The 27,081-nt window shown below is 44.5% G+C and overlaps 1 protein-coding gene across 6 annotated transcripts in view; it reads left to right on the top strand.

The window, feature by feature from the left end:
* Positions 1-26,628, top strand: part of ZRANB3 (zinc finger RANBP2-type containing 3) — a 282,012-nt gene extending 255,384 nt beyond the window's left edge. For 3 of the 6 annotated variants that reach the window (XM_056533790.1, XM_056533791.1, XM_056533789.1), the window contains 4 exons: positions 2,494-2,637; positions 11,951-12,326; positions 13,707-13,838; positions 26,250-26,621. In XM_056533790.1, the coding sequence (XP_056389765.1) occupies positions 2,494-2,637; positions 11,951-12,326; positions 13,707-13,838; positions 26,250-26,348 (751 nt within the window). In that variant the 3' untranslated portion in view covers positions 26,349-26,621. Of the gene's footprint in view, positions 1-2,493; positions 2,638-11,950; positions 12,327-13,706; positions 13,839-26,249 lie in introns of all 6 variants that reach the window. The other 3 variants (XM_056533788.1, XM_056533787.1, XM_056533786.1) reach the window with 2 other exon arrangements.
* The last annotated feature ends 453 nt before the right edge of the window (positions 26,629-27,081 follow it).

The following is a 27,081-nucleotide window of genomic DNA, read 5'->3' as shown; positions in this document are numbered from 1 at the left end:
GCTAATGCCATAGGTCACAAGCTGCAGTCCTATGTAAATAGCACTTAGAACACATTCTGTTAAAGGGGTACTCCGGTGGAAAAAAAAATTTTTAACATCAACTGGTGCTAGAAAGTTTAAAAAGATATGTAAATTACTTCTATTTAAAGCGCAACTGTCATGAAGTTTGGGGCATATAAACTAACCATAGTCTGTGTATTGTGTGTAAACTATTAATCCTGCATTACTTTTACCTTCTTTATTCCAGTTGTAATAAAACACTTTTCTTTGCAGTCACTGACAGTCGGATAGGTGTGGCCAGGGGTTTGCTATGTCCTCCTGCCGCCACCCCTATCCCCTATACCTCAGCGCTGGGACTGCTGTGTGATTGACACACAGGTCCCAGCGCATGCGCGCCCTTTGATTTTTATGTGTGCGCCGACCGACAGGAATTTACACAGCAAGCGTTGGCTCCCCCGGCCAGCACTCGCTCCTGCTGTCTGACATCGCTGCCGGTACAATGCTAGAGGCAGGGAGCGAGTGAAAGCAGGTGCTGAATGAAAGAAAAAAGATAGAAGAAAATTGCGCAGCAATGTGCCGTTACTCTGGTGGGGTAAAGGAGCAATGAAAGGTGGTCGCAGTCTGCTCACCTGGGGAGAGTGCAACACCTATAAGAGCGTCTCACCCGTTTTCAGGGTAATTAGCCTGGGTGCAGCCAGGAGCTATCCCGTCCAGAGTATGTCTCAGGTCGGTCAGGCAAATTGGGGTAGGATCCACATCTGTGGGTATGAAAAGGTGCTCCAATCGGCGCTTCTCCCGTAATTTCCAAGGAAGGTCGTCCGTTCAAGAAGAACATACTTGGACCATCGAGTAGTGGAAAAACCACTAAAAAATGTTATTCAAATAAAAGCGCTAGGACTACGCGTTTCGAGGGGAGGGACCCCCTCTTCATCAGGTCCAATCTAGGGAATGCAGGCACACACAAAGAAGAGGAGAACGGGCACTGTTATTGCTTCCCCACCAAGCGCCTGCTCCTGCTATTTCACATCTCTGTGCAATGCTAGAGAGCTCACTCGCTCCCTGCCTCTAGCATTGTACCGGCGGCAATGTCAGACAGCAGGAGCGAGTGCTGGCCGGGGGAGCCAACGCTTGCTGTGTAAATTCCTGTCGGTCGGCGCACACATAAAAATCAAAGGGCACGCATGCGCTGGGACCTGTGTGTCAATCACACAGCAGTCCCAGCGCTGAGGTATAGGGGATAGGCGTGGCGGCAGGAGAACATAGCAAACCCCTGGCTACACCTATCCGACTGTCAGTGACTGCAAAGAAAAGTGTTTTTTGTGGTAATTACAACTGCAATAAAGAAGGTAAAAGTAATGCAGGATTAATAGTCCACACACAATACAAGGACTATGGTTAGTTTATATGCCCCAAACTTCAAGATAAAAATCTTAATCCTTCCAGTACTTATCAGCTTCTGTATGCTCTGGAGCCAGTTGTTTTTTTTTAAAAAAGTTTTTTCCACCGGAGTACCCCTTGTTATGACAAACTAAGCTCAACTATGTCTACAAACTTTCGCTTTATTGCATAGCAGGTATTAGGCTACATTTGCACACCGTTTTTTGAATTGTTTTTTTAGAAACATAAAACAGATGCTTTACACTGCAAAATACATCTGTTTTTTTTTCTATTGAATTTACTATTTTATGCCCAAAAAGAAATTCAGTTTTATGCATGCAAACAATCCAAAACACAAGCAAGCAAGGAAATCTTTTCATCAAACGTCAGAAAACAAAAAAAAAAATGCATAATTACTTGCATATACAAAATATAAAAGCCTGCTATTAAAACAAGTAGATTTTGCAGTCCTAAAATACAACTATGAAATGGGCCTGATAGTTTTTGTGATTTTGAGCCCCAATACCCATGCCCAGTATGTGGCCCCACGCCATTCTGCAGATGAGGCTTTGCTAATGCCCATGACAGCGTTTGCTTCCCAATTAGTGGAGCCAGTTCTGCGCTATTCTTTCCTAGTTACAAATTTACAAACCTGGGGGGAAAAAAATTAAATAAATGAAAAAATAAATAAAAATTTATATTTAAATTTAAAAAAATAATAATAATAATTAAATTCAAGAAAAAACTTAAAAACTTAATCTACGGTAAATAAAAATGTATATTTTAATCCAAGATTTTTTTTGGTAAATAAAAATCAATGTTGAAATACAAGAAAAAATGTATAAATATTTAAATACAAGAAAAAACTTAATAATATAATTATTAATATTAAAATACCATTAAAAAAATATTAAATATTTAAATACCCAAAAAAATCAATATTTTTAATACAAGAATTTTTTTTTATATCAACAGTTAAATACAATAACGCATGGCAGGGCCAGGACCACGCTCCATAATGCAGCAATGATAAAGTGCAAATGGTGTATCACACACACACAAAGCATTACTCAGTGTAATGGGGTGTCTCACATACATGTTGTTGTTTGATCGCAGGTACCTGACCAAAGAAGATGTCGCTGCCGCCTCATTAAGCAAAGTTCAGAGCAGCGGGGGAAGCGTGAGGCTTGTCAGCAGGGAGCCAACGTTGTCCGTCAAAGAAAAGGTGTCTGCGGGTGCAGCTGCGGGACCCCCCACGCGGTAAGTGCTGTGCGCAGTGACAGATGCAGCCATCACACCAACCTCTGTGCCGCTCGTATCATTCCCCTGACTTTTTCCTTCTCAGATACCTTCATCTTCAAAGGTTCACAAGTGTTTTTTTTTTTTTTTTTTTGGGCACCTTTTAGAAAGCCGGAATAAAAAAATAATAATGAAAAATATTAGATGCTTGGTCCCTGCGATCCTGAACTTGGGGGCGGGGGACGTTGGGTAACAAAATCCGCTCTGATAGCATCCGCTGCCTGTCTGTGTGCCGGAGCTTTAAAAGATTTTCATGGTAAATAAAGCAAAATGAGGAACTGCAGAAATCCGGATATATAGGAGATTTTTTAATATTAGGACATCTAATAGCGCTGGATAAGTGGCCGCCGAAGCACAGACTTAAAGGGGTAGTCCAGCTAAGTAAAATATAATTTATTTAATTCCCTAATGTAATGATAAATATATCTTCCCAGGCAAGTATTTATAAGTAATGCACCATTGCAGAGCTTTAAAAAGCACAAATCGGGTGAAATGCAGCAAAATGATCTATCCTGCCTCCACTCTGTCTCAGCTTTCTCCCCCTAACTGCCTCTAGCCCCCACCCTTGGAGTCAGAGATCATGTGACTTTTATGCTGTCTATGGGGCCTGGCTTGCAGTTCTGTCTCTGAGTCCATGTAAGCCACACCCCCTAGAAGCATCTGCACAGAAGAAAGGTCTGATAACTCTGAGGGAGTTTAGAGGCCGGGACATGGCTGCAGAAATCTTTAGCTGAGCGGGGGAGAGACAGAAGAGGACACTGTGTCAAATGTAGGGGAAGCAGGAGAAATCTTGATGTGCGATGAGACAAACTGTGTCTCTTATGAAGCAGAGCTGTGTGTGTGTCTCTTATGAAGCAGGGCTCTGTATGTGTCACTTATGAAACAGAGCTCTGTGTGTGTGTCTCTTATGAAGCAGAGCTGTGTGTGTGTCTGTCTTATGAAGCAGAGCTCTGTGTGTTTTATAAAGCAGAGCTCTGTATGTGTCTCTTATAAAGCAAGACAGTGTGTCTCTTATGAAACAGATCAGAAGAGGACGCTGTGTCAAATGTAGGGGAAGCAGGAGAAATCTTGATGTGTGAAGAGACAAACTGTGTGTCTTATGAAGCAGAGCTGTGTGTGTCTGTCTTATGAAGCAGAGCTCTGTGTGTTTTATAAAGCAGATATCTGTATGTGTCTCTTATGAAGCAGAGCAGTGTGTGTCATCTTATAAAGTAGAGCTGTTTTTGTGTCTGTCTTATGAAGCAGAGCTGGGTGTGTTTTATAAAGCAGAGCTCTGTATGTCTCTTATGAAGCAGAGCAGTGTGAGTGTCTTATGAAGCAGAGTTCTGTATGTGTCTCTTATGAATCAGAGCAGTGTGTGTCTCTTATAAAGCAGAGCTGTGTGTTTGTGTCTCTTATAAAGCAGAGCTGTGTGTTTGTGTCTCTTATAAAGCAGAGCTGTGTGTTTGTGTCTCTTATAAAGCAGAGCTGTGTGTTTGTGTCTCTTATAAAGCAGAGCTGTGTGTTTGTGTCTCTTATAAAGCAGAGCTGTGTGTTTGTGTCTCTTATAAAGCAGAGCTGTGTGTTTGTGTCTCTTATAAAGCAGAGCTGTGTGTTTGTGTCTCTTATAAAGCAGAGCTGTGTGTTTTGTGTCTCTTATGAAGCAGAGCTCTCTGTGTGTGTGTGTGTCTCTCTTATAAATCAGAGCTGTGTGTTTTGTGTCTTATGAAGCAGAGCTATAGTCGGCTACATTACCTCCGAAACCTTGACCATACTACCTCTGAGGCTGGGACCTCGCAGCCTGCAACTTGCTCTGGGGCCCGACTTACTGCAGCATCTCTCTGATAAGCCAGGCCTCCTTTGAGACATGACTCCAAACGGTTGCAAAACTCTGACTCCCAGCATGCCCGGACAGCCTCTGGTTTCATAAGCAAGCCGTGAGTTTTAATATATGTGTGTGTATATATATATATATATATATATATACACACAGGAGATAAAAAGGTCACAGAAGAATAATAGATGCAAGATTAATGTCCCATGCTGATCTGATTTTATTAATTTTTTTTTTGATTATTCCGTTAATTGGATAACCCCTTTAAGGGATGGGGGAGGGGGCGGCAGATCTCTGCCGCTCATTGGGACTTAGATATCTATTGCCCCTAAAAGATACATGTATTGCACCCACTTGATTGGCCCCTAGAGGGATAACCGGACCCTTAGATATGATGATTTGTTTCTTAAAGGGGTTATACAGCTCCAAATACCTTGCAGTGATAAAACAATTGAAGAGGACCTTTAAGTGCTCCCGACATGTATATTTTATAAAATAGTTGTATTTTTTTTTCCTTTTTTTTTTTAAATAACAATTCTAAAGCATCTTTTCTTAAAAAGTCTACATTTTGGAGACCCTCTATGTGTGAACACCTCTGGGACCCCTCGAGATCTCCAGGACGGGACCCCGGCCCTCTCAGGGAGAAGCATGTGTCGTCTACCGACGGCACGCGCTCCATTCATTTCTATGGAAGCAGCGATGATGACCGAGAGCTGTACTCGGGTCTTTTCTTTGCTCTTATAGAAATTAATGCAGCACGCGGTCCTCGCTGAGTGCCAGGTCCCGTCCCGGATATGATGGGGGGGAGGGGGACCCAGAGGTCAGACCCCCCCTCGATCAGCTGCTTATTCCCTATCCCAGTGGTCTTCAACCTGCGGACCTCCAGATGTTGCAAAACTACAACTCCCAGCATGCCCGGACAGCCATCGGCTGTCCGGGCATGCTGGGAGTTGTAGTTTTGCAACATCTGGAGGTCCACAGGTTGAAGACCACTGCCCTATCCAATGGATAGGGGATAAGTACATTTCCCCAGAGATCTCTGTAAATGCAATTAGGCCTGTTCATATTTACAGCCTCTGGATATAAAAATTTTCTGATTTGCTGACAGCTTGAAGAGATTTTGAAAATCGTGAGAAACCGAACAACAAAGTATCAGAAAGTTGCTGAACTTTTCAGTACTTTATGTATATACATTTTTTAAATTTAAGTTTACTTTTTTTTTATTTAGTTTTTTAAATCAACTGCTGAGGGCTGTCAGTGCATGCTGGGAGTTGTAGTTTTGCAACAGATGGAGTGCAGTAGGCTTTGGGGTTTGACAACACTGCTCAGAGAATGCTGAGAGTTGTAGTTTTGCAACAGCTGCATAGCCAAAGCTTAGGGGACATTCCTCAGAGCATGCTGGGAGTTGAAGTTTTGTAACAGATGGAGTGCAATAGGGTTTGGAAGCACTGCTCAGCCTCAGAGCATGCTGGGACTTGTAGTTTTGCAACAGATTGAGTGCAATAGGGTTTGGGAGCACTGCTCAGAGCACTATTTCCCAACAGGGGTGCCTCCAGATGTTGCAAATCTACAACTCCCACCATGCCCGCACAGCCTTTGGCTGTCCGGGCATGCTGGGAGTTGTAGTTTTGCAACATTTGGAGGCACCCTGGTTGGGAAACACTGGCTCAGAGCATGCTGGGACTTGTAGTTTTGCAACAGATTGAGTGCAATAGGGTTTGGAAGCACTGCTCAGCCTCAGAGCATGCTGGGACTTGTAGTTTTGCAACAGATTGAGGGCAATAGGGTTTGGGAGCACTGCTCAGAGCACTATTTCCCAACCAGGGTGCCTCCAGATGTTGCAAATCTACAACTCCCAGCATGCCCGGACAGCCTTTGGCTTTCCGGGCATGCTGGGAGTTGTAGTTTTGCAACATTTGGAGGCACCCTGGTTGGGAAACACTGGCTCAGAGCATGCTGGGAGTTGTAGTTTTTCAATACCTGAATAGACACAGGTTGAGGACACTTCTTGGAGCATGTTGGGAGTTGTAGTTTTGCAATAGCCGAAGTGCCCCAAGTTAAGGAGCTCTGCCCTCGGGTGAGAGTGTTTTGGGGTGAGCCTGGTATGAATGTACTTTGTGGAGCGATGCGGCAGAGATCATTGTCGCTCCTTCACATTATTGAGGATGAACCGGGAAGAATCAAAGTGTGAACTTGTTATGTTGTTGTCTCTGGAGAGCGCAGATCTATTTAGTGTTGCAACAGTGTGTGTGTGGCGGGAGCGCAGGCTGCGGCCGCGCGGGCAGCGTTTTAATTGTTCAGTCCTCCGTGTAATGAAGTTTGCTCTTCATGTTATTAACAATCGGGCGGGCAGGCGGCTGACCTGAAACCGCTGTGAAATTTCGGTTTAATATCCTGCTCCGGACAAAGTAATGAAGACGAGAAACCCAGACCAAATCAATCTCTGAAATGATTCTCAGACTTGTGTGAGGATTTGTTACTTATGTAGAATCTGTCTGAAGCCGGGAGAGGAAGTATACAGCCCTAAATAGGTGTCCACATATGTGATGGTCACCTCGGACATACAGTGGGGCCCCTACAGGCATATTAAAAATGCCGTCTAATCTGCAGGCCTCAAGTTATAGAGCAGATTGAGATATATATATGTATAGTTTATGGCAGTGGTGTCCAAACTGTGGCCCTCCAGATGTTGCAAAACTACAACTCCCACCTTGCCCATACAGTCAGTCCCATTTGCTAGATATTTTGGGGGTCCCACCTTCAATTGCAGCATCTGGAGCAGTAGTCTTCAAACCGTTGACTTTCCGGGCATGCTGGGAGTTGTAGTTTTGAACAGCTGGAGGCACTCTGGTTGGGAAACACTTGCTCGAAATTGTAGATCTTCAGTTGTTGCAAAACTACAACTCCCAGCATGACCGGACAGCCTTCTGGAAAGTATGCAATGTTACTTCATACCAGTATTTTCCAAATTAGTGTTTCCCAACCAGTGTGCCTCCAGCTGTTGAAAAACTACAACTCCCAGCATGACCGGACAGCCTTCTGGAGAGTATACAATGTTACTTCATAACAGTATTTTTCAAATCAGGGTGCCTCCAGCTGTTGCAGAACTACAACTCCCAGTATGCCCTGACAGCCTTTTGGAGAGTATGCAATGTTACCTCATGGCAGCACTCAGTGTTTCCCAACTAGGGTGCCCCTAGCTGTTGCAAAATTGCATACCTAGCATACCCATTGCCGTAGCCGTAGCCGTTGACGGTCTGGGCATGCTGGGAGTTGTAGTTTTGCAACAGCTGGAGGCACTATGGTTGGGAAACACTTGCTCCAAATTGGAGATATTCAGTTGTTGCAAAACTACAACTCCCAGCAGGACCGGACAGCCTTCTGGAGAGTATGCAATGTTACCTCATGGCAGAACTCAGTGTTTCCCAATCAGGGTGCCTCCAGCTGTTGCAAAACTACAACTCCCAGCATGCCCGGACAGCCAACGGCTGTCCGGGCATGCTGGGAGTTGTAGTTTTGCAACATCTGGAGGGCCAGAGTTTGGACACCACTGGTTTTTGGGAAAAGTTCCAGGATAACTTCATATAAATCTCTGCTCACTCTGGTAGAAGTCAAGTGGGCGGTCCTACTCAGTTATTGACAGCTGTATGTGTGCATGTTGAGAAAGTTGTCAGTCACTGAGTAAGAACACCCACTTCACTACTTTGCTCATTGTGGGCTAAATAGTCAAGTTGGTGGTCATACTCTTATCTCATGAAAAAGCACAAAAAAGCAGGGCACTACCTGGTGTGTTATCTTCTATTCAGGTGAGGAATGGCTCTCACTAGAAACAAAATACCAGGGTACCTGATGAAGTAGCCCAACCAGCCCCGAAATGCGTCGAGTATTACCTTTATTATTTTATACTGTTGTTTGAATAGTTAGTGTGAATTATTATGTCTGATACTTGTCTTTTATTTGTACCCCAAAATTGTAAAGGGCTACGGAATCTGTTGGTGCTATATAAATAAAATTATTATTATTATAAGAGTATTGCTGGCAGCGCCCACCTATTTATTATTTACACTAATTTTTTGGCCAACTTGTAGGCTTTAGTTTTTGGGACATATTGATGTCCTGTTGGTTGTGGTGATTTCTGAGTGGCACAGACACAACTAGGTGATATTTTAATTTATTATTATGTTGAGTTTTAATCCACATCCTCTAGGCACTATTTGGGATTGTAGGTATCTTTTCTCTACTTTTTGATTGTATTGCTCAAGGATATACTACACCAAGCAGGGTCCCACATGTGACCATATATTAATTACATGTGGAGTGTATTCAGTGCCCATTTATCCCTAAGAAGGAGTGTGCAGTTTTTGGATACTCTCTCATGACACTTATCTATCAATCATTGAGTAGGACCGCCCACTTGACTCTTTAGCCAAGAAAGAGTAGATATTTCTATGAATAAAGTTATCCTGGAACTTTTCCCATAAAAATATATATCACTTTAATCAGCTCCTCCTGCTCCATAACCTGAGACCTGCACACTGGACTTCATTGTCAATGCGACAGGTTCCCTTTAACCCCTTAACGACGAGTGCTGTAAATGTACGTCCTGGTGAGGTGGAGCTGAACGCACCAGGACGTACATTTATGTCCTAAGCATAACCGCGAGCATCGGAGCGATGCCCGAATCATGCACAGCAGGTCCCGGGCTGCTGATCGCAGCCAGGGACCCGCCCGTAATGGCAGACACCCGCGATCCCGCGGATGTCCGCCATTAACCCCTCAATACAGATCACATCATCTGCAGCATCGCGGTCACTAAAATGGATGATCGGATCGCCCGCAGCGCTGCCGCGGCGATCCGATCATCCGGTACGGCAGACGGAGTTCCCCTCACCTGGCTCCGCTGCCTTCCCGCAGACCAGAGCAGAAGATGACCGATAATGCTGATCAGTGCTGTGTCCTATACATAGCACTGAACAGTATGTCCCCTATGGGGACTATTAAAGTGTAAAAATAAAAGTAAAAAGATAAAATAAAAAAAATTTGAAAAACCCCTCCCCCAATAAAAACGTAAATTGTCCCATTTTCCCTATTTCACCTCCAAAAAGTGTAAAAAAAAAATAATATTTTATATACATATTCGGTATTGCCATGTGCAAAAGTCCAAAATAGATGCTTTTTTATAACATTTTATTCCCCAAAAAATGGATTAAAAGTTCTATGGAAGCAAATATGATATCAATAAAAAGTACATATCACGGCGCAAAAAATGAGCCCTCATTCCGCCGCTTATATGGAAAAATGAAAAAGTTTTAGGTCTTCAAAATAGGAGGATTTTAAACGTACTAATTTGGTTAAAAAGTTTGCGATTTTTTTTTAAGTGCAACAGTAATAGAAAAGTATGTTATCATGGGTATCATTTTAATCGTATTGACCCACAGAATAAAGAACACACATCATTTTTACCGTAAATTGTACGGCGTGAAAACAAAACCGTCCAAAATTAGCAAAATTGCGGTTTTCTATTTAATTTCACCACACAAATAGTATTTTTTTGGTTGCGTCATACATTTTATGGTAAAGTGAGTGATGGCATTACAACGGACAACTGGTCGCGCAAAAAACAAGCCCTCATACTAGTCTGTGGATGAAAATATAAAAGAGTTATGATTTTTTGAAGGCGAGGAGGAAAAAACGAAAAGGTAAAAATTAATTTGTTCGTCCTTAAGGCCCAAATTGGCTGCGTCCTTAAGGGGTTAATGTTCTGTACTGTTTTATGCAGCCTTCTTTCCTATGCAAGTGACAACGCTTTCCGGCGGCCATGACAGATACTGGTGGCACCACTGACCTGTGAGAAGGTCCACCAAGTTCTGGCCTATAGTCAGTCATTTTGATGGAAGGAATAGTAATGTATTTTGCATCACAGAATCAGCGCCACGGGTAGGAAAATACAGCTCAGGGCATGCTGGGAGTTGTAGTTTTGCAACACCTAAAGGGTGACAGGGTGGGGAGCAGTGCTGGGAGTTGTAGTCTTGCAACAGATGGAGAGCCACAGGTTGGGGAGCAGCCACGGGTTGGGGGAGCAGTGCTCAGGGCAGTGTTGTCCAACCAGGGAGCCTCCAGCTGTTGCAAAACTACAACTCCCAGCATGCCCGGACAAACGACGGTTGTAGTTTTGCAACACATAAAGGGCCACAGGTTGGGGAGCAGTGCTCAGGCCAGTGTTTTCCAACCAGGGTGCCTCCAGCTGTTGCAAAACTACAACTCCCAGCATTCCCGGACAGACGACAGTTGTAGTTTTGCAACAGCTGGAGGCACCCTGGTTGATAAACACTGTCTCAGGGCATGCTGACAGTTGTAGTTTTGCAACACATAAAGGGCCACAGGTTGGGGAGCAGTGCTCAGGGCAGTGTTTTCCAACCAGGGAGCCTTCAGCTGTTGCAAAACTACAACTCCCAGCATGCCCGGACAGACGACAGTTGTAGATTTGCAACACATAAAGGGCCACAGATTGGGGAGCAGTGCTCAGGGCAGTGTGTTTTTTTCAACCAGGGTGCCTCCAGCTGTTGCAAAACTACCACTCCCAGCGTGCCGTCCGGGCATGCTTTGAGTAGTAGTTTTGCAACAGCTGGGGGCTCCCAGGTTGGAAAACACTGGCTCAGGGCGTGCTGACAGTTGTAGTTTTGCAACACATAAAGGACCACAGGGTGGGGAGCAGTGCTCAGGGCATGCTGGGAGTTATAGTTCTGAAACAGATGGAGGGCCGCATGTTCAAGAACAAAGCTCAGGGCATGGGTGGAAAACGCTCCTCAGGACATGATGGGAATCATAGTCTGGGAACAGCTGTAAACGTAATATTACGTGCTACATACTACACGGGCGGGACTCGCCAAGATGAGACATACTTTTACTTGGCTATAGGTAACGGAGCTCAGGACCCCCCTGTGGGGACCTATAAAATAAAGCCAGACTTGCAGGGACGCCATCGGAAGCCATTATAACACATTGCACTAGTACACAACATCCTGCCTGTCCCGATACAACCATAAACCTCCGCTCTCCGTGTATTGACTCCTCCGTGTCCGCCCGTCTCCTTCTTTCACTATTTACAAAGTGTGAATGAATAATTCAGCGGCGTTCTTGTTTTACGAGGGTAAATATAGCTTACAAGCTATGGAATATCTGCACATTAAGCCGGAGGGGGGGGCCTCGCAGTCAGACAGCGGTTAAAGCGAAATGGATGGCGACTTTAATGGAAGATGCTCAATGGGCGATATGCACAATATCAGAGAATTAACAGTTCATTTCTGATGTGACTTCCTGAGCGACTCTCTGCCTCTTATTAGCTGCACAGTGTGAGGCCGTAATAAGACAGTGATTATTATGCAGCCGCTCGCCGCCGCCGCCGCCACCAACGCTTGGCTGGAACTGATCATTTTCTCACCATAATGTTTCCAATATTAGGACAGAAGATCAGAATAGCGCCGGGTGCCCGCCGGAGGACGCCGAAGGTAAAGGCTACCTGCAAGCGGTGGACAGCGCCGGGAACCCTCTGTGCGTATTCTGCCAGGAACCCTGCTCCCGCATCACGGCGCAGAAACTATCGGCGGCGGAGGCGGCCTGGGATAGCCGATTCTGCAGCCGGAAGTGTCAGGACGATTTCCTGATCCGCTCCAATCAGGGTTACATGAGGGCGAAAGTGTTCGAGACGGAGCACGGCGTGTGCCAGCAGTGCTGCCTGAACGCGCATGAGCTGTTCCTGAGCGTGCGGGACGCCCCCGTGAGTCAGCGCAAGGGACTGCTGGAGAGTACGTGGATGGCGCAACTCCCGCTAGATCAGGTAAAAAAAATAAAAATAAATGTGCACTACTGGAAACCACCAGGAGGGGGCGAGCTTCCATTGCTACTTGTAATTCTGTTGGTTGCTCCTTAGCAGCACATTACAGGTTTGCAACAATGTTCCCCAACCAGGGTGACTCCCAAGAGATGCAAAAATACAACTCCCATCATTGCTCAGGGCAGTGTTTTCCAACCAGGGTGCCTCCAGCTGTTGCAAAACTACAACACCCAGCATGCCCAGACAGCCTTCGGCTGTCTGGGCATGCTGGGAGTTGTAGTTTTGCAACAGCTGGAGGTACCTTGGTTGGGAAACACTGTTCTATAGAGTGAATGTTTACGAATAGATTGGAGACTGATGCTAAGGAGCAACTGACCAAGTGCTAATTTCAAGCAACACTTAAAGGGGTATTCCAGGAAAAACTTTATATATATATATATATATATATATATATATATATATAGTATATATATATATATATATATATATATATATATATATATATATATAAATATATATATATATATATATAAAAATATCTATCAACTGGCTCCAGAAAGTTAAACAGATTTGTAAATTACTTCTATTAAAAATTCTTGATCCTTTCAGTACTTATGAGCTTCTGAAGTTGAGTTGTTCTTTTCTGTCTAAGTACTCTTTGATGACACGTGTCTCGGGAACCACCCAGTTTAGAAGAGGTTTGAATGGGGATTTTCTTCTAAACTGGGCGGTTCCCGAGACACGTGTCATCAGAGAGCACTTAGACAGTAAAGAACAACTCAACTTCAGAAGCTCATAAGTACTGAAAGGATTAAGATTTATTAATAGAAGTAATCTACAAATCTGTTTAACTTTCTGGAGCCAGTTGATATATATATATATATATATATATATATATATAAAAAAAAGTTTTTTCCTGGATAACCCCTTTTAACAAGACCAGAACTGCATTTTCATGCTGCCTGAAGCTAGAGTCATCAGGGTGGTCCCCAGAGGCTCCTCCCTGCACCCGGAGTCCTGATTGATGGATCTCTCACCTATATTCAAATAGGGAGAGATCTATCAGTCAAGGCAGACGAGACAGGTAGAGGCCACCGGGGACCGCCCCAATGACTTGTTGTTCAGGCAACATGAAAATGATGACATATTATCTTTAAAGGGACACTAACTCTAAAATCTGCCACTTTTCTATTGCCCAACCAGGGTGCCTCTAGCTTCTGCAAAACTACAACTCCCAGCATGCGCCTTCTGCTGTCCGGACATACTGGGAGTTGTAGTTTTGCATCATATCTAATGTTGTGTTGACACTACAGGTGACATCGATTCCTCCAGGAGTGACAGATCACTAGGTAACAGAATTTCTCACTAAAATCTTCTTCGCAGTTAAATGAGCTGATCCGGAGCCCCTCAGAGGGCCAGTTCTGGCAGGTGGATCACATCAGACCCGTGTACGGCGGAGGCGGACAGTGCGCCCTGGACAACCTGCAGACCCTGTGCACCGTGTGTCATAGAGAGGTAAGGTCCTGCATTTATCTATATAACATATGGACTGAGGTAGCAGAGGTGAGAGAGTTACTAAACCCTCATATTATCAGAGGTAAACCAAGGTTTTCCAGGATTAGAAAAACAGAGCTGATTTTTATTTATTTTACAAAAAACAGCACCCCACCAGTCCTCAGGTTGTGTGTGTTATTGCAACTTGGCTCCATTCACTTTAAAGGAACAGACCCGCAATACCCCACACAACCTGATGACAAGAGTGGCGCTGTTTTAGGATTTAATCAGACCCACAATACCCCACACAACCTGATGACAAGAGTGGCGCTGTTTTAAGATTTAATCAGCTCTTTTTTTTTATTTATTTTTTTATTCTGGTTAAAGCTGCAAAACTATAACTCCCATCAGGCCTTGATAGCCAAAGACGTTCATGGCCTAATGGGATGTTTAGTTGTGCAACACCTGAAGAGCCACAGGTTGAAAATCTCTGACACATGGGGAGCTGAGGAATGTCAGGGCCTGATGGGAGTTGTAGTTTTTGGAATTATAGCAGCATTTCCCATCCAGTGTGCCTCCAGCTGTTGCAAAACTATAACTTCCAGCATGCCTAGACATCTTATCCCCTATCCAAAGTATAGGGGATAAGATGTTAGATTGCGGGGGTCCCGCTGCTGGGACCCCCGGGATCTCGGCTGCAGCCCCCACCTGTACGGCTTCTGGCAACGCTGGAGGCTTCGGATCCCGACCACAATGGCAGAAGAACGGGGTGGGGCGTGACGTCACGCCCCACCCCCTCAATGCAAGTCTATAGGAGGTCTGTCACGCCCCCTCCCATAGACTTGCATTGCGGGGGCGGGATGTCACACGGGGCGGAGTTGTTACGTCATGCTCTTCCGCCATTGTGGTCCAGCGTTGCCGGAAGCTGTACAGGTGGGTGCTGCAGCAGAGATCCCGGGGGTACCCAGCAGCGGGACTCCCGCAATCTGACACCTTTGGATAGGGGATAAGATGTCTAGGGGTGGAGTACCCCTTTAAAGGAACCCTCCAGATAATACTTAAAAATCGAATTTTTTTGCATTAGGCCCCAACCCCCCGTCATCACTTCTGCCTGTGATGTTCCTATAATTCTGAATGGGAAGAACATAAGGTCGGCTCTGCTACATCAGTGTCAATGTAACTATAATCTATATGATTATCTAAAAGGGCCCTGCACCTAATGCATAACACCCCCGTCCTCTAACATTTACAAATGTCACTGACCCCTTGTGACCCCACGTCGGGGGGTAATCTGTGGGGCGAGAGGAATGAATTAACTACCGAAATTGCATTTGTGACATATCTGTCAGAGCTTCCCGGGGTCAGTATTGTCCAATAACCCTCCTCCCCTCCCCCATAACACTTTACATGCACGACCACAGCGAGGAAAATTAAATAGACAAAATAGGAGAAAAACCTCCTGTAAATAAGAAATCAAGTCGTTGCCTCCTGTCAGGGATCCGTTCAGTGTTTCCCAACCAGGGCACCTCCAGCTGTTGCAAAACTACAACTCCCAGCATGAAAGAGGTGTGGCTGTCCGGGCATGCTGGGAGTTGTAGTTTTATATGCACAAATGTGAGTCAGCTCACCTCCCCTGGAGACTCTGCACGGATCCGCCTGGACCAGGTGCACAGCGTAATGAAGAAAGATGAAGATGATCCAGAAGAGTCTTTGCAAATTCGGTTTATTCGGTATAAAATCAATACATCAACAGCGGTGCGGAAATACTGGACGCGTTTCGGACACCAATCTGCTGTGACAAAGGACAGATTGGTGTCCAAAACGCATCCACTATTTCCCCACCGCTGTTGATGTATTGATTTTATACCGAATAAACCGAATTTGCAAAGTCTCTGCTGGATCATCTTCATCTTTCTTCATTGAGTTGTAGTTTTGCAGCATCTGGAGGTCTTCAGTTTGGAGACCACTGTAATGCAGGAGATTCAGGCAGCACAACACAACAAAAAATAGTGAAAATTCCAGCTCCCAAAAAAAAGGGTTTAAAGTCCTAAATTCATTTCACATGATTCAAAATAATGCAAAAAAGCAAAGCAGAAATGCCGACGCATTTCGAACCATCATGGTTCTTAACACAGTTGCCCTTTAGCCCTAGCAGAAGAGCTTGCAGCTTAGTAATAATTATAAGGCTAGATTCACACCAGCATTTGACCTCCGTACCGTTAATATCCGTCCATGCAGTGAAAACGAATCTCATTTTAAACGACGTCTAATTTTTTATTGATGTGTTGGAATGTTCCTTCTAAATAGCGGACTTTTTGCATTCGTTTGAATAGGTTTGTTTTATTACACAACCTATTTTAAATATGAATAACAGATTTAAACTGACGTTTCGAATAAGGCTACGTTCCCATTGTTGTTGTGCTCTGACCCCTTTTGCGTCAGTTCTGCTTTTTTTTTTTATTGCAACAAACACACCCAGAACGAGACCGGAGCACAACTGACACCGCTGGGTCCCAGCAGATCCCATTGACTTGAATGGACGTTAGAAATACTTATTTATGGCCGAAAAATAAGGCTAGGTTCACATTGCTGTTTTGCCTCAAAACGGGTCGGAGCACAACCGACTCCACCCAGGTACTTACGGATCCCGTTGACTTGAATGGGGTCCATTGGCAATCAGGTAGTTTACCAGTGTTTAGTGGGGTGGAGGGAGAAATAGTCCAACTCCCGTCGTTACAATAGATCTTATTTTTATGCAGAAAAACTTTGAATAGGGGATAAACCCTGGGACCCCGCGCGATCGACTGCATGGGACCCCGGCTCTCCCCAGAAAAGAGGCGCATCGACCCCTGCACAAAGTGGTGGCTGGCATGCCCCCTCCATGTATCTCTATGGGGGAGCTGTTTGGCTATCTCCGGCTCTCCCATAGAGATATATGGAGGGTGCGTGTTGGCGGCCGCTTTGTGCGGGGGTAGACACGCCCCCTTCCCGGGGAGAGCCGTTGTCCCAAGCGGTCATCCCAAGCGATCTAAAATTTTTCCCCTATCCTTTGGATAGGGGATACGTTTTTCTGCATGATTTATCTCCTTTAAAAAGCGCCAAATTTTTTATTGATTTGTTGGCATGTTCCATCCAAATAGTGGACCATTTGCACCTGTTTAAATATGTCTGTGTCTCTTTCCGTAACCTATTATTTAAACTGAGCATGCTCAAATAGGAATAATGGATTTAAGTAGAAGTATCGATGCAAATACTTCTGTTTGCATCTGTCACCATAGAGTTAAGTGTTAAATTTTAATCGGATGTTAGAAATCTGTTTAATGTCAGTTATATATGATGTACAAATAATTCAATAATTAGCAATCCCAACCCCAAAACCCTGTCAAAATTAAACCTTAAACAGAACTGGTGCAGACTGATGATCACCCTTTGAAATCAATGATGGGATCGGTTCCGAATGGATCTGCGCATCGGGAATGATACGGTAGTAAATTACCCTGATGTGAACGAGCCCTTACCTAATGAATGAGCGACTCCAATCTAAATAGCAGCAACAACAACAACAACCATCATCATCATTTATATTGCTGTTTTATTGTTGTTGTTGTTTTTTTTAACCCTAAAATTAAAGCCGTCCTTCTGTCCCCTGCTGCAAGTGAAGAAGTGGAGTCTCCGCTTTGTAATTTGAGATATATATATATATATATATATATATATATATAGTCCAATAAAAAAGGTATTACAAGATACTGCAACTACAGATGATTTTGCTTTTTGCATCACTGGACTAATACGGCTACTCCTAACTACTCTATATTTATTTATAGATGTGTGTGTATATATATATATATATATATATATATATATATATATTTACACATATATCTATAAACAGGAGAATACAGCAGCACACTGCTAGTACAAAGATAAAACATGAAATGAAATGCTATACAGCTATAGTGCAAAAAATGAAAAAGTGAGGTACTTAGCTCACAATTTGACGGCCAAATAGTTTGGACCATCCCACCACGGTAAGGTGACCTCATTGGGATGGACCCTACACTGTGAATATGCCTCTGTGAAATCAGTTTAACAGGCATTGCAAGGTCTGAGACGTCCAGCACCTTATACAGCACCTAATAGAGGGGAGTGGGGTGCAGGAGCCAACATGGACCTTGCAATGCCTCTTAAACTGATTACACGGAGGCATATTCACAGTGTAGGGTCCGTCCCAATGAGGTCACCTTACCGTGGTGGGATGGTCCAAACTATTTGGCCGTCAAATTGTGAGCTAAGTACCTGACTTTTTCTATTTTTATTTTTTGCACTATAGCTGTATAGCATTTCATGTTTTATCTGTATCCTTGTGCTAGCAGTGTACTGCTGTATTCTCCTGTTTGTTTATTGAGCCTAGCAGCGTGCACCTGTATGCCAGGTCCATGCAGTAGTTCTGGTATCAGTAGTGCTGGCTAACTTATTCTTCTTTTTATATTTTTATATATATATATATATATATATATCAGTTTTTTATTTTTTTATTTATTTTTTTACCAATTTTTTTGGTCTGGCTGCCGCTTCGCCTCATTATCAGCATTTCCTAATTTCTGGATTTTCTCCCCCGCCTCTAATGAGACAATGTGAGTGAGCGGCAGCCGACCGTCCGCCGCCGAGATGACTGCCTGATGACAACTATTAAAGCTCCGAGTTGCTGCTGCTGATGAGGCTCTCATTGCCAAAAACTGCCGTCATTTTAGCGGGCGCAGAGACTTGTGGTCAGTGCAGGTTTACTGTAATAATCTCATCTGGAGTATAGTCATTGTAGAGCAGGGTTTTTCCCAACCAGGGTGCCTCCAGCTGTTGCAAAACTTCAACTCCCAGCATGCCCGGACAGCCGAAGGCTGTCCGGGCTTGCTGGGAGTTGTAGTTTTGCAACAGCTGGACTGCCACAGGTAAGAGATTACGGGCCTTATTGGTTTATAATGGGAGTTATGCTGGGAGTTGTAGTTTTGCAACAGCTGGAGGCGCACTGGTGGGAAAACACAAGCATAGAGAGAGGATTTATTGCAGCTATAGAGATGTAACCAGGAGAGGCCCTTTTAAATGTTATATCTAATGGTGCTCTATAGTAGTTTTTCCAAATGGCGCTCCCATAGTCCATAGCGCCATCAGTCCCTGTCCCTGAAGGAGCTGATAAATCACAAATACACAGTCTGTTCATTGAAAGGTGCAGACAGCAATGAGTGTAGGTCTTGGTGTCTGGACCTTTACACAGCTAAAGGTATGTTTACACAGGACTGAAACACTGCAGTTTGTTGCGGATTTACTGCAGATTTTGACTTCCTTTTTTAGAATAGCAGAGAATAGCAGATTGCAGAATTTTGGTCCCTTGTGAACCCATCCTAAGGGTATGTTCACACCTTCATGGTTTGCAGCATATTTTCTGCAGAAGATTTTATTAACTTAAACCATATAAAAATACAGGTGCAATCCACACAACAAAAAAACACAGTACATCAGGCTGGACACTTTTTGGTATTATTACCTTACAGGGGTACTCTGGTGGAAAACAATTTTGTTCAAATCATCTGGTTCCAGAAAGTTAAAGGAGTACGCTGGTGAACAGTATTCCTGCTCCGTCCTGCCCGGGCTGCAAAAAAAATGAAAATAAACCATCACTCACCTTCCTGGGTTCCCGCGGAGTATCACTACAGCTGATCAGTTCTCCGATCCATCTCCTTCATACTTCCGTGTGAACGAAGCGTCACATGGCGCTCAGCCTATTATGGGCCGAGGCTGAACATCGCGGCGGCCGGCGATAGGCTGAGCGCCATGTGACGCTTCGTTCACACGGAAGTATGAAGGAGATGGACAGGAAGACCGATCAGCTGTAGTGGCGCTCCGCGGGAACCCAGGAAGGTGAGAGATGGTTTATTTTAATTTTTTTTGCAGGACGGAGCAGGAATACTCTGCACCAGAGTACTCCTTTAAACAGATTTGTTAATTCTATTAAATAATCTTAATCCTTCCAGTACTTATCAGCTGCTGTATGCTCCACAGGAAGTTGTGCAGTTCTTTCCAGTCTGAGCACAGTGCTCTCTGCTGACACCTCTGTCCGTGTCAGGAACTGTCCAGATTAGGAGCAAATCCCCATAGCAAATCTCTCCTACTCTGGACAGTTCCTGACATGGACAGAGGTGTCAGCAGAGAGCACTGTGGTCAGACTGGAAAGAACTGCACAACTTCCTGTGGAGCATACAGCAGCTAAGTACTAAAAGGATTAAGATTTTTAAATAGAAATAATTTACAAATATGCATAACTTTCTGGCACAAATGGATTTGAAAAAATGTTTTTCCCACCGTAGAACTCCAGTGCAGTAAAACCTATCCCCATTCAAAAGATAGGGGCTACGTTCTCCCCAGAAATTGGCCGTGTTGACCCCCCACACGAAGCCAGAGATACAGCGTTCAGGCATCTCCAGGCTCTGCGATAGAGATACATGGAGGGGATGTGTGGGCCACCACTTCATGTGAGCGTTGACAGGCCTCTTTCCTGGGGCTGCCTAGGTGCCGAGTAGGAGATTGTGGGGGGTTCACTGCGGTTTAAATGATCCCCCTCATTGGGGTACTCCTATGATCTCGCTCTATGATGAAGGTCATGAGGCCGAAACACGTTAAGAATGATGAGTTTTATCCTTTATACCATATTATATCAGTAGGCTGCTGCATTGGGATTCCTGAGCGGAATTTCTCCGCTCGGAAATTCCGTAGTGTGAATGCGCCCTTGGTCAATGATAACAACTGCAGCAGAATATGCACGTGAACGTATCCAAAGGCTGGAAAAACACGCGAAGCCAAAAAATAGCCAAAGCCAAGAAGTGGATACAGCAGCAATGAGAAATAGAGATATATAAGACTGTGTTCACACGTTCAGGTTTGTAATTGCGGTGAAGAATGGATTTAAAAAAAGAAGAGATGTCCAAGTCTTTTCTTTGTACATGTCCAACATTATAATCTGTTCCAGGATTTGTATTCAGTAATTACACCTGAAACCTGAAAAACATGAACGTGTGAACACAGTCTTAGTTCCATTCTTTATTTTCTCTCTTCTTTTGAAATTTGGCTCAGAAAAGCTGTGTCAAAAACAGCATGTGTGGATTCCAACCTTAGGGTCAGTTCACACGTCCTTATGTTAGCTGCAGATTTACTGACAGCAAAATCTGCTACAGCAAATCTGCAGCGAAAAAAAATGGTGTGTGAACTGACCCTTATGGTCAAAAAATTTTTTTTTTTAAATCTGCAGCAAAATCCACAGTATGTTCAGACAGGACTGATATGCTGCAGATTTTTTACTTTACCCAATTGAAAATTAATCTGGGAAATCTGCAACAAATCTGCATCATGTGAACATATACCATACATGCAGATGTGGTGAGGGTGTGATGCAGGGCAGATGGCATTATCCCCCTGTGTTCGTGATGCCAGGGCGAGGTTTATCCTCTACACCACCTGAAGGTATACCGCTGGATCCTGGGCTAGGCACGGGGGGCAAATAGTGACTCTGACACCAAGTTACGGAACAACAGCAGCTTTACTGAGTCAGACAGGTGTAACGGTCTATACAGCTTGGCTAGGTCCATGGAGGTGACCAGTGACTTCAGAGACCACACGGCTTGCTGGGACTTATAGTGTACTTGGGCAATTAGATGGAGAGCCACACTGACCGGGTATAATTGACTTGGACTGACTTGACTATGACAGACTATGACTGACTTCACCACTTCTGTAGCTTACCAGGCTCTGACTTGACCTGTGGGGCAATGGACTTGAGAACCCGTGGCTACGTAGTAAACTTTAGGCCTCCTCTGGACTCCAGACACTCACCTAGGAATTGACCTTTGCTGCGCTCAGCTTAGCAGGAACTAGAGCAGAGCTCCATGAGAGCAAACTAGTCCCTCCCAGGGCTTATATGGGGGAAACTAGGAGGGGTCCCATAGGTCACCCTGTAGGTCACATGGTCACAGGTACCTTCCCTCGTCACAATCACATGACAACATTACTTAAAGGCATAACACATTTTATGTACAATACGCTATATAACAGGCATAGAAGTAAATACACAAGGCACAGGTGCAGGGGGCTCAGGGGTCACAGGATGGCGTCTGCCGGACAGGGCAGCTAGGGTACAGGGGTGCAACTCCTGTACTGGGCCACCACACAGATGTTAGGGCCCAGGCAAAGGATGTCACATTTTCAGTACAAGAAGGCAGGTTTTGGTTTTGACATTGAAACGGGGAGCAGACAGGACCCCACCCACCCCACTACTGATCCTGCATCTATCAGATGGAATACCCCTTTAATATCCAGTAGCTCCTGTCCCGATGAGTTTATTATAAAAGACTTTACTTACATCACGATTATTTGATTCTCTTTTTGATAGAGACGTGAAGATTCTTCAAACACTTTCCTTACGAATTTTCTGTAAACTGTGTATATGACCGAGGGGGCGGGAGGAGAGACCCCCCGGGGTAGGAGGAACAGCAGCAGGGGGTGCACAGCAAGACGTCATAGAGATAAGGGAGCAAGTGTTCTGTTAATGTCTATTGCACTGATCTCCCTTCATAATTCCCATTATAAACCAATAAGGCCAGCAATCTCTCACCTGTGGCTCTCCAGCTGTTGCAAAACTGCAACTCCCAGCATGCCCGGACAGCCAAAGGCTCTCCGGCCTGCTGGTAGTTGTAGTTTTGCAACAGCTGGAGGCACCCTGGTTAGGAAACACTGAGGTATGTGCATGAACACCATTGTGTTTGCAGCAAAAAAAAAAAAACATTTCACGTGTTTATTTATTTTTTATTTATTTTTCCCTCTGTTGCAATAAATTTGAAATCCTCTGCCAACTCTTTCCTGACATCATGTCCATGACTAGAATGTTCTGATAACCTTACACTGCTCACAGCGGAAGGTTTGTTGGAATTGTATCCAGTGTAGAGGAATCTCTGTAAATTAAACCCCATCAGCAGCAAATGTTCTCATCCTCCCGATGGTTTTCTACAATGTATCGGTGGCTACAATGTATCGGTGGCTACAATGTGTCAGTGGCTACAATGTATAGGTGGCTACAATGTGTCAGTGGCTACAATGTATAGGTGGCTACAATGTATCGGTGGCTACAATGTATCGGTGGCTACAATGTATCGGTGGCTACAATGTATCGGTGGCTACAATGTATCGGTGGCTACAATGTATCGGTGGCTACAATGTGTCGGTGGCTACAATGTGTCGGTGGCTGCAATGTATCGGTGGCTGAAATGTATCGGTGGCTGCATTGTATCATTGACTACAATGTATTATTGACTACAATGTACAACTGATACATTGACGTAACTAATACATTGTAGCAACTGATACATTGTAGTCACTAATACATTGTAACTGCTACAATGTATCAGTGGCTACCAGTGCTGAGGAGTCGGACAAAATTTTGGGTACCTGGAGTCGGAGTCAAGAAAGAAAACGGTGCGCACCTCGTGCAGGTAACCAAGATAACTTCGTGTGTAAATGGTTAGATAAATGGGCCAGCAGGGTGGTCCCTTACCTTACGGTGTTATGCTCAGAGCATAACACCTGTAGTCACTTAGAGATTAGAGAGGGGTCGCAGCATCCAGGTTCCTCTGGGCTCTGGGTAACAGGGTCCAGCACATCAATAGAAAGGTGGAGCGGATAATCCGATCACAAAAAAAGTGGAACTTCTGAAGGAGCGCAGACCTCCAGGTTGTTGCGGTATCTCAGCTGGTTGCGGATGCTGTACAGGATCACGTGCTTCTCATATTCCTTCTGCGAGTTTCCCAGGCTTTCGTCATCCCAGCTGCTGTCCAATGAGGAAAGCCTGGGAAACTCGCAGAAGAAATATGAGAAGCACGTGATCCTGTACAGCATCCGCAGCTGAGATACCGCAACAACCTGGAGGTCTGCGCTCCTTCAGAAGTTCCACTTTTTTTGTGATCGGATTATCCGCTCCACCTTTCTATGGAGTCGGAGTCGGCACACAATGCACCGACTCCTACTAAATTTAGATTGGAATGAAAAAAAAAAGGAAGTTTAAATGTCCCAATTCACAAAAAGTTTTAATTAATGACTTCTCTACTGTAAGAATAAAGACCAATGCATGCAGTGCCTCACGTAACCGCAAAATGAACATGTTAAGTGAAGAAGCATGCTTTTCATGTGCTTCACTATATGGCACACAACGCACAATTAGGAGCAGCAATACTTATACTTTCCATAGTGTTGTGTTCTGCTGTTACAGGGTAACCCATGGGTAACCTAGCCTCTCTCTGATAAGGGATTACGTAAATATGTTTTTTTGCAGGACTAGAGACTCTTGTATAAGTGAAGGGAATGGAGGGTCAATAGTTCAAGACTGAAGCTGTAAACCATTGGAAAAACTGCTGTCATACAGCTAAGGCTATAAAAACTTGTAAACTCGATTGTTAGCTTAAACTTTAATACATTCGCATATTAATACAGAGGAGTCGGAATTACAAAAAATTGCGGAGTCGGAACATTTATCTACAGACTCCACAGCCCTGCTGACTACAATGTATCACTTACTACAATGTAGCAGTTTTACACCAGCTGGAGAGCCATGGGTGGGTGCTCACTGGTCTTATTGGTTGATTAGTATCCTCTTTTTATCTGTGCCTGGGAAAGCTGGGTAGCAAACTAATATAGTCACCATTACAGACCCAAATTTCCCAGACTTCCGAAAGTCAGATTTGCCTAATATACAGTGACATTCTCCTACAGCATTTCATCCCTATTTAGACAGAATAGCCATTCAGGCCTCTAGAAAAGCTGTGTGGCAATCCACTGGATAATCGCCATATTGATGGTCTCTTACACACATCTCTCTCGAACAGAAATTCTAGGCGGTGACTGGGGCATATAGAGGCGGCAGGAAACTTTATATTCACTAATAAAGTAATTTTCCAGGGTTAGAAATCAACAGCACCCCCTCTTGTCCATAGGCTGTGTCTGGAATTGCAGCTAAGCCTTGTGCAAGTGAAGGTGTGAGCTGCAATTCTGATCCCAGACAAGGCTCCGGCTGTAGTCTCTGTTACAGGTCAGGCAATGATGGCGACTAGAGATGAGCGAACGTACAGTACAGAAGAGTCTCCTAGGACTGTATCCACCTTTTCCAGCCCACCGGAGCACCTGAAAGCTGAACTAATTTATGCAGGATAAGACATCAACTGCCGAGCCGAGAAGTTTGTGACGAATCGAATTTACTGTAAGTTCGCTCATCTCTAATGGCGACTGCAATATAAAGCAGGGTTCACACTATGTCTTTATCTCGGTGACAGTTCATTTAATTTTGCTTTATGCGAATACATAGGAAACTATACTACACCCGAAACAATGTGTTCACCCGAAGTAATGTGATCACCCGAAACAAGGTGTTCACCCGAAACAATGTGTTCACCCGAAACAATGTGTTCACCCGAAACAATGTGTTCACCCGAAACAATGTGTTCACCCGAAACAATATTGTGTACACCCAAAATAATATTGTGTACACCCGAAATAATATTGTGTACACCCGAAAAAAGTTAAATCCTTTGTTTTTTAAACAAGTCAATGGGAAATGGATTCTGTCGAATATCTTCAATGCATAATTTATATATATATTAGGGATCGACCGATATCGTTTTTTTAGGGCCGATACCGATAATCTGTGGAGGTTAGGGCCGATAGCCGATAACTTATACCGATATTCCCGTATAAGTTATCGGCTATTTATCCCCTCGCGACACCACTGCAGATCATTGATTTAAAGCGGGCGCTTTAAATCAATGCACTGCAGTAGCTTTTGCAGTGCCATAGGCCGCCGCCACCCGCTTCTCTCCCCCTACCTGTCCGGGGGTCCTGAGACCTATCACCGCCACCGCCCCCCTGACCCGCCGCACCGCCCCGGCCCCATTGCCTCCCCCATCCCCGGTTTTATAATTACCTGTTCCCGGGGTCCACTCTACATCTGGCTCCGGTGGCATCCTCCTGAACTGTCACTGTGCACAGCGTAGCGCAGGACGCAGCAGGAGCAAGAAGTAGCGTGGGCCCCGGGAACAGGTAATTATAAAACCTGGGATGGGGGAGGCAATGGGGCTGGGGCACTGCGGTGGGGGGTGCGACGCGATGCGGCGGTTTGGGGGGGCGGTGCGGGGGGCGGGGCATTATCGGCAAGGTAATTGCTGATACCGTTAATGCCCAAAATCGTGATTATCGGCCATTAATATTGGCCATACCGATAATCGGTCGATCCCCAATATATATAATAAATATCATATATTTATTTATTTTATTTTTAATTTTTAAATTCATGCAAAATCGTAGTGCGGACCCGCTATAACATTCACATTTTTCATGTCTTCCCAGAGAACAGCCCGTCAAGCGAAAGAGAGGAGCCGATCCAAGAAACTTTCCGTGGCCTCCAAGTATGGATCCGACATCACCAAATTCTTTACCAAAGCTTAATGTGTCTCCTTCTTGTGTCACCGTCATCTTGTATCCGTCATGTACTTGTTTTCTAACGCTCTGAATTATGGATAAAAATAAAAGAGATTTGTTTTGTTATATTTTAATACAGCTTTAGTCTAAACCGTGATTCTAGAAAAATAAAAAACGCCAAAAAGTGAGTATTTGTGCTTCCGTGCTCCAATTGTCGACGCTCTCTCTCCCCCTCTCACAGCAGGAAGGCCCAGCATGATTTCATGTAGGTGAGGAGGAGGAGGAGGATGACCAGGAGGATCAGTAGGTTGATCAGTAGAGATTATAAGTAGAGATGAGCGAACTTACAGTAAATTCGATTCGTCACGAACTTCTCGGCTTGGCAGTTGATGACTTTTCCTGAATAAATTAGTTCAGCTTTCAGGTGCTCCGGTGGGCTGGAAAAGGTGGATACAGTCCTAGGAAAGAGTCTCCTAGGAATGTATCCACCTTTTCCAGCCCACGGGAGCACCTGAAAGCTGAACTAATTTAGGCAGGAAAAGTCATCAACTGCCGAGCCGAGAAGTTCGTGACGAATCGAATTTACTGTAAGTTCGCTCATCTCTAATTATAAGAGATCTCTATGTTGTGATGAGATTTTTCTATTTCACCTCCCTCCGACTACTTAAAAAAGGTTTCCCAACCACTGTGCCTCCAGCTGTTGCAAAACTACAACTCCCAGCATGCCCGGACAGCGTTGGCTGTCCGGGCATGCTGGGAG

Source organism: Hyla sarda, chromosome 8 (assembly GCF_029499605.1).
Source record: "Hyla sarda isolate aHylSar1 chromosome 8, aHylSar1.hap1, whole genome shotgun sequence".
NCBI lineage: Eukaryota > Metazoa > Chordata > Amphibia > Anura > Hylidae > Hyla > Hyla sarda.
This window is presented reverse-complemented; position numbering and strand designations above follow the sequence as displayed.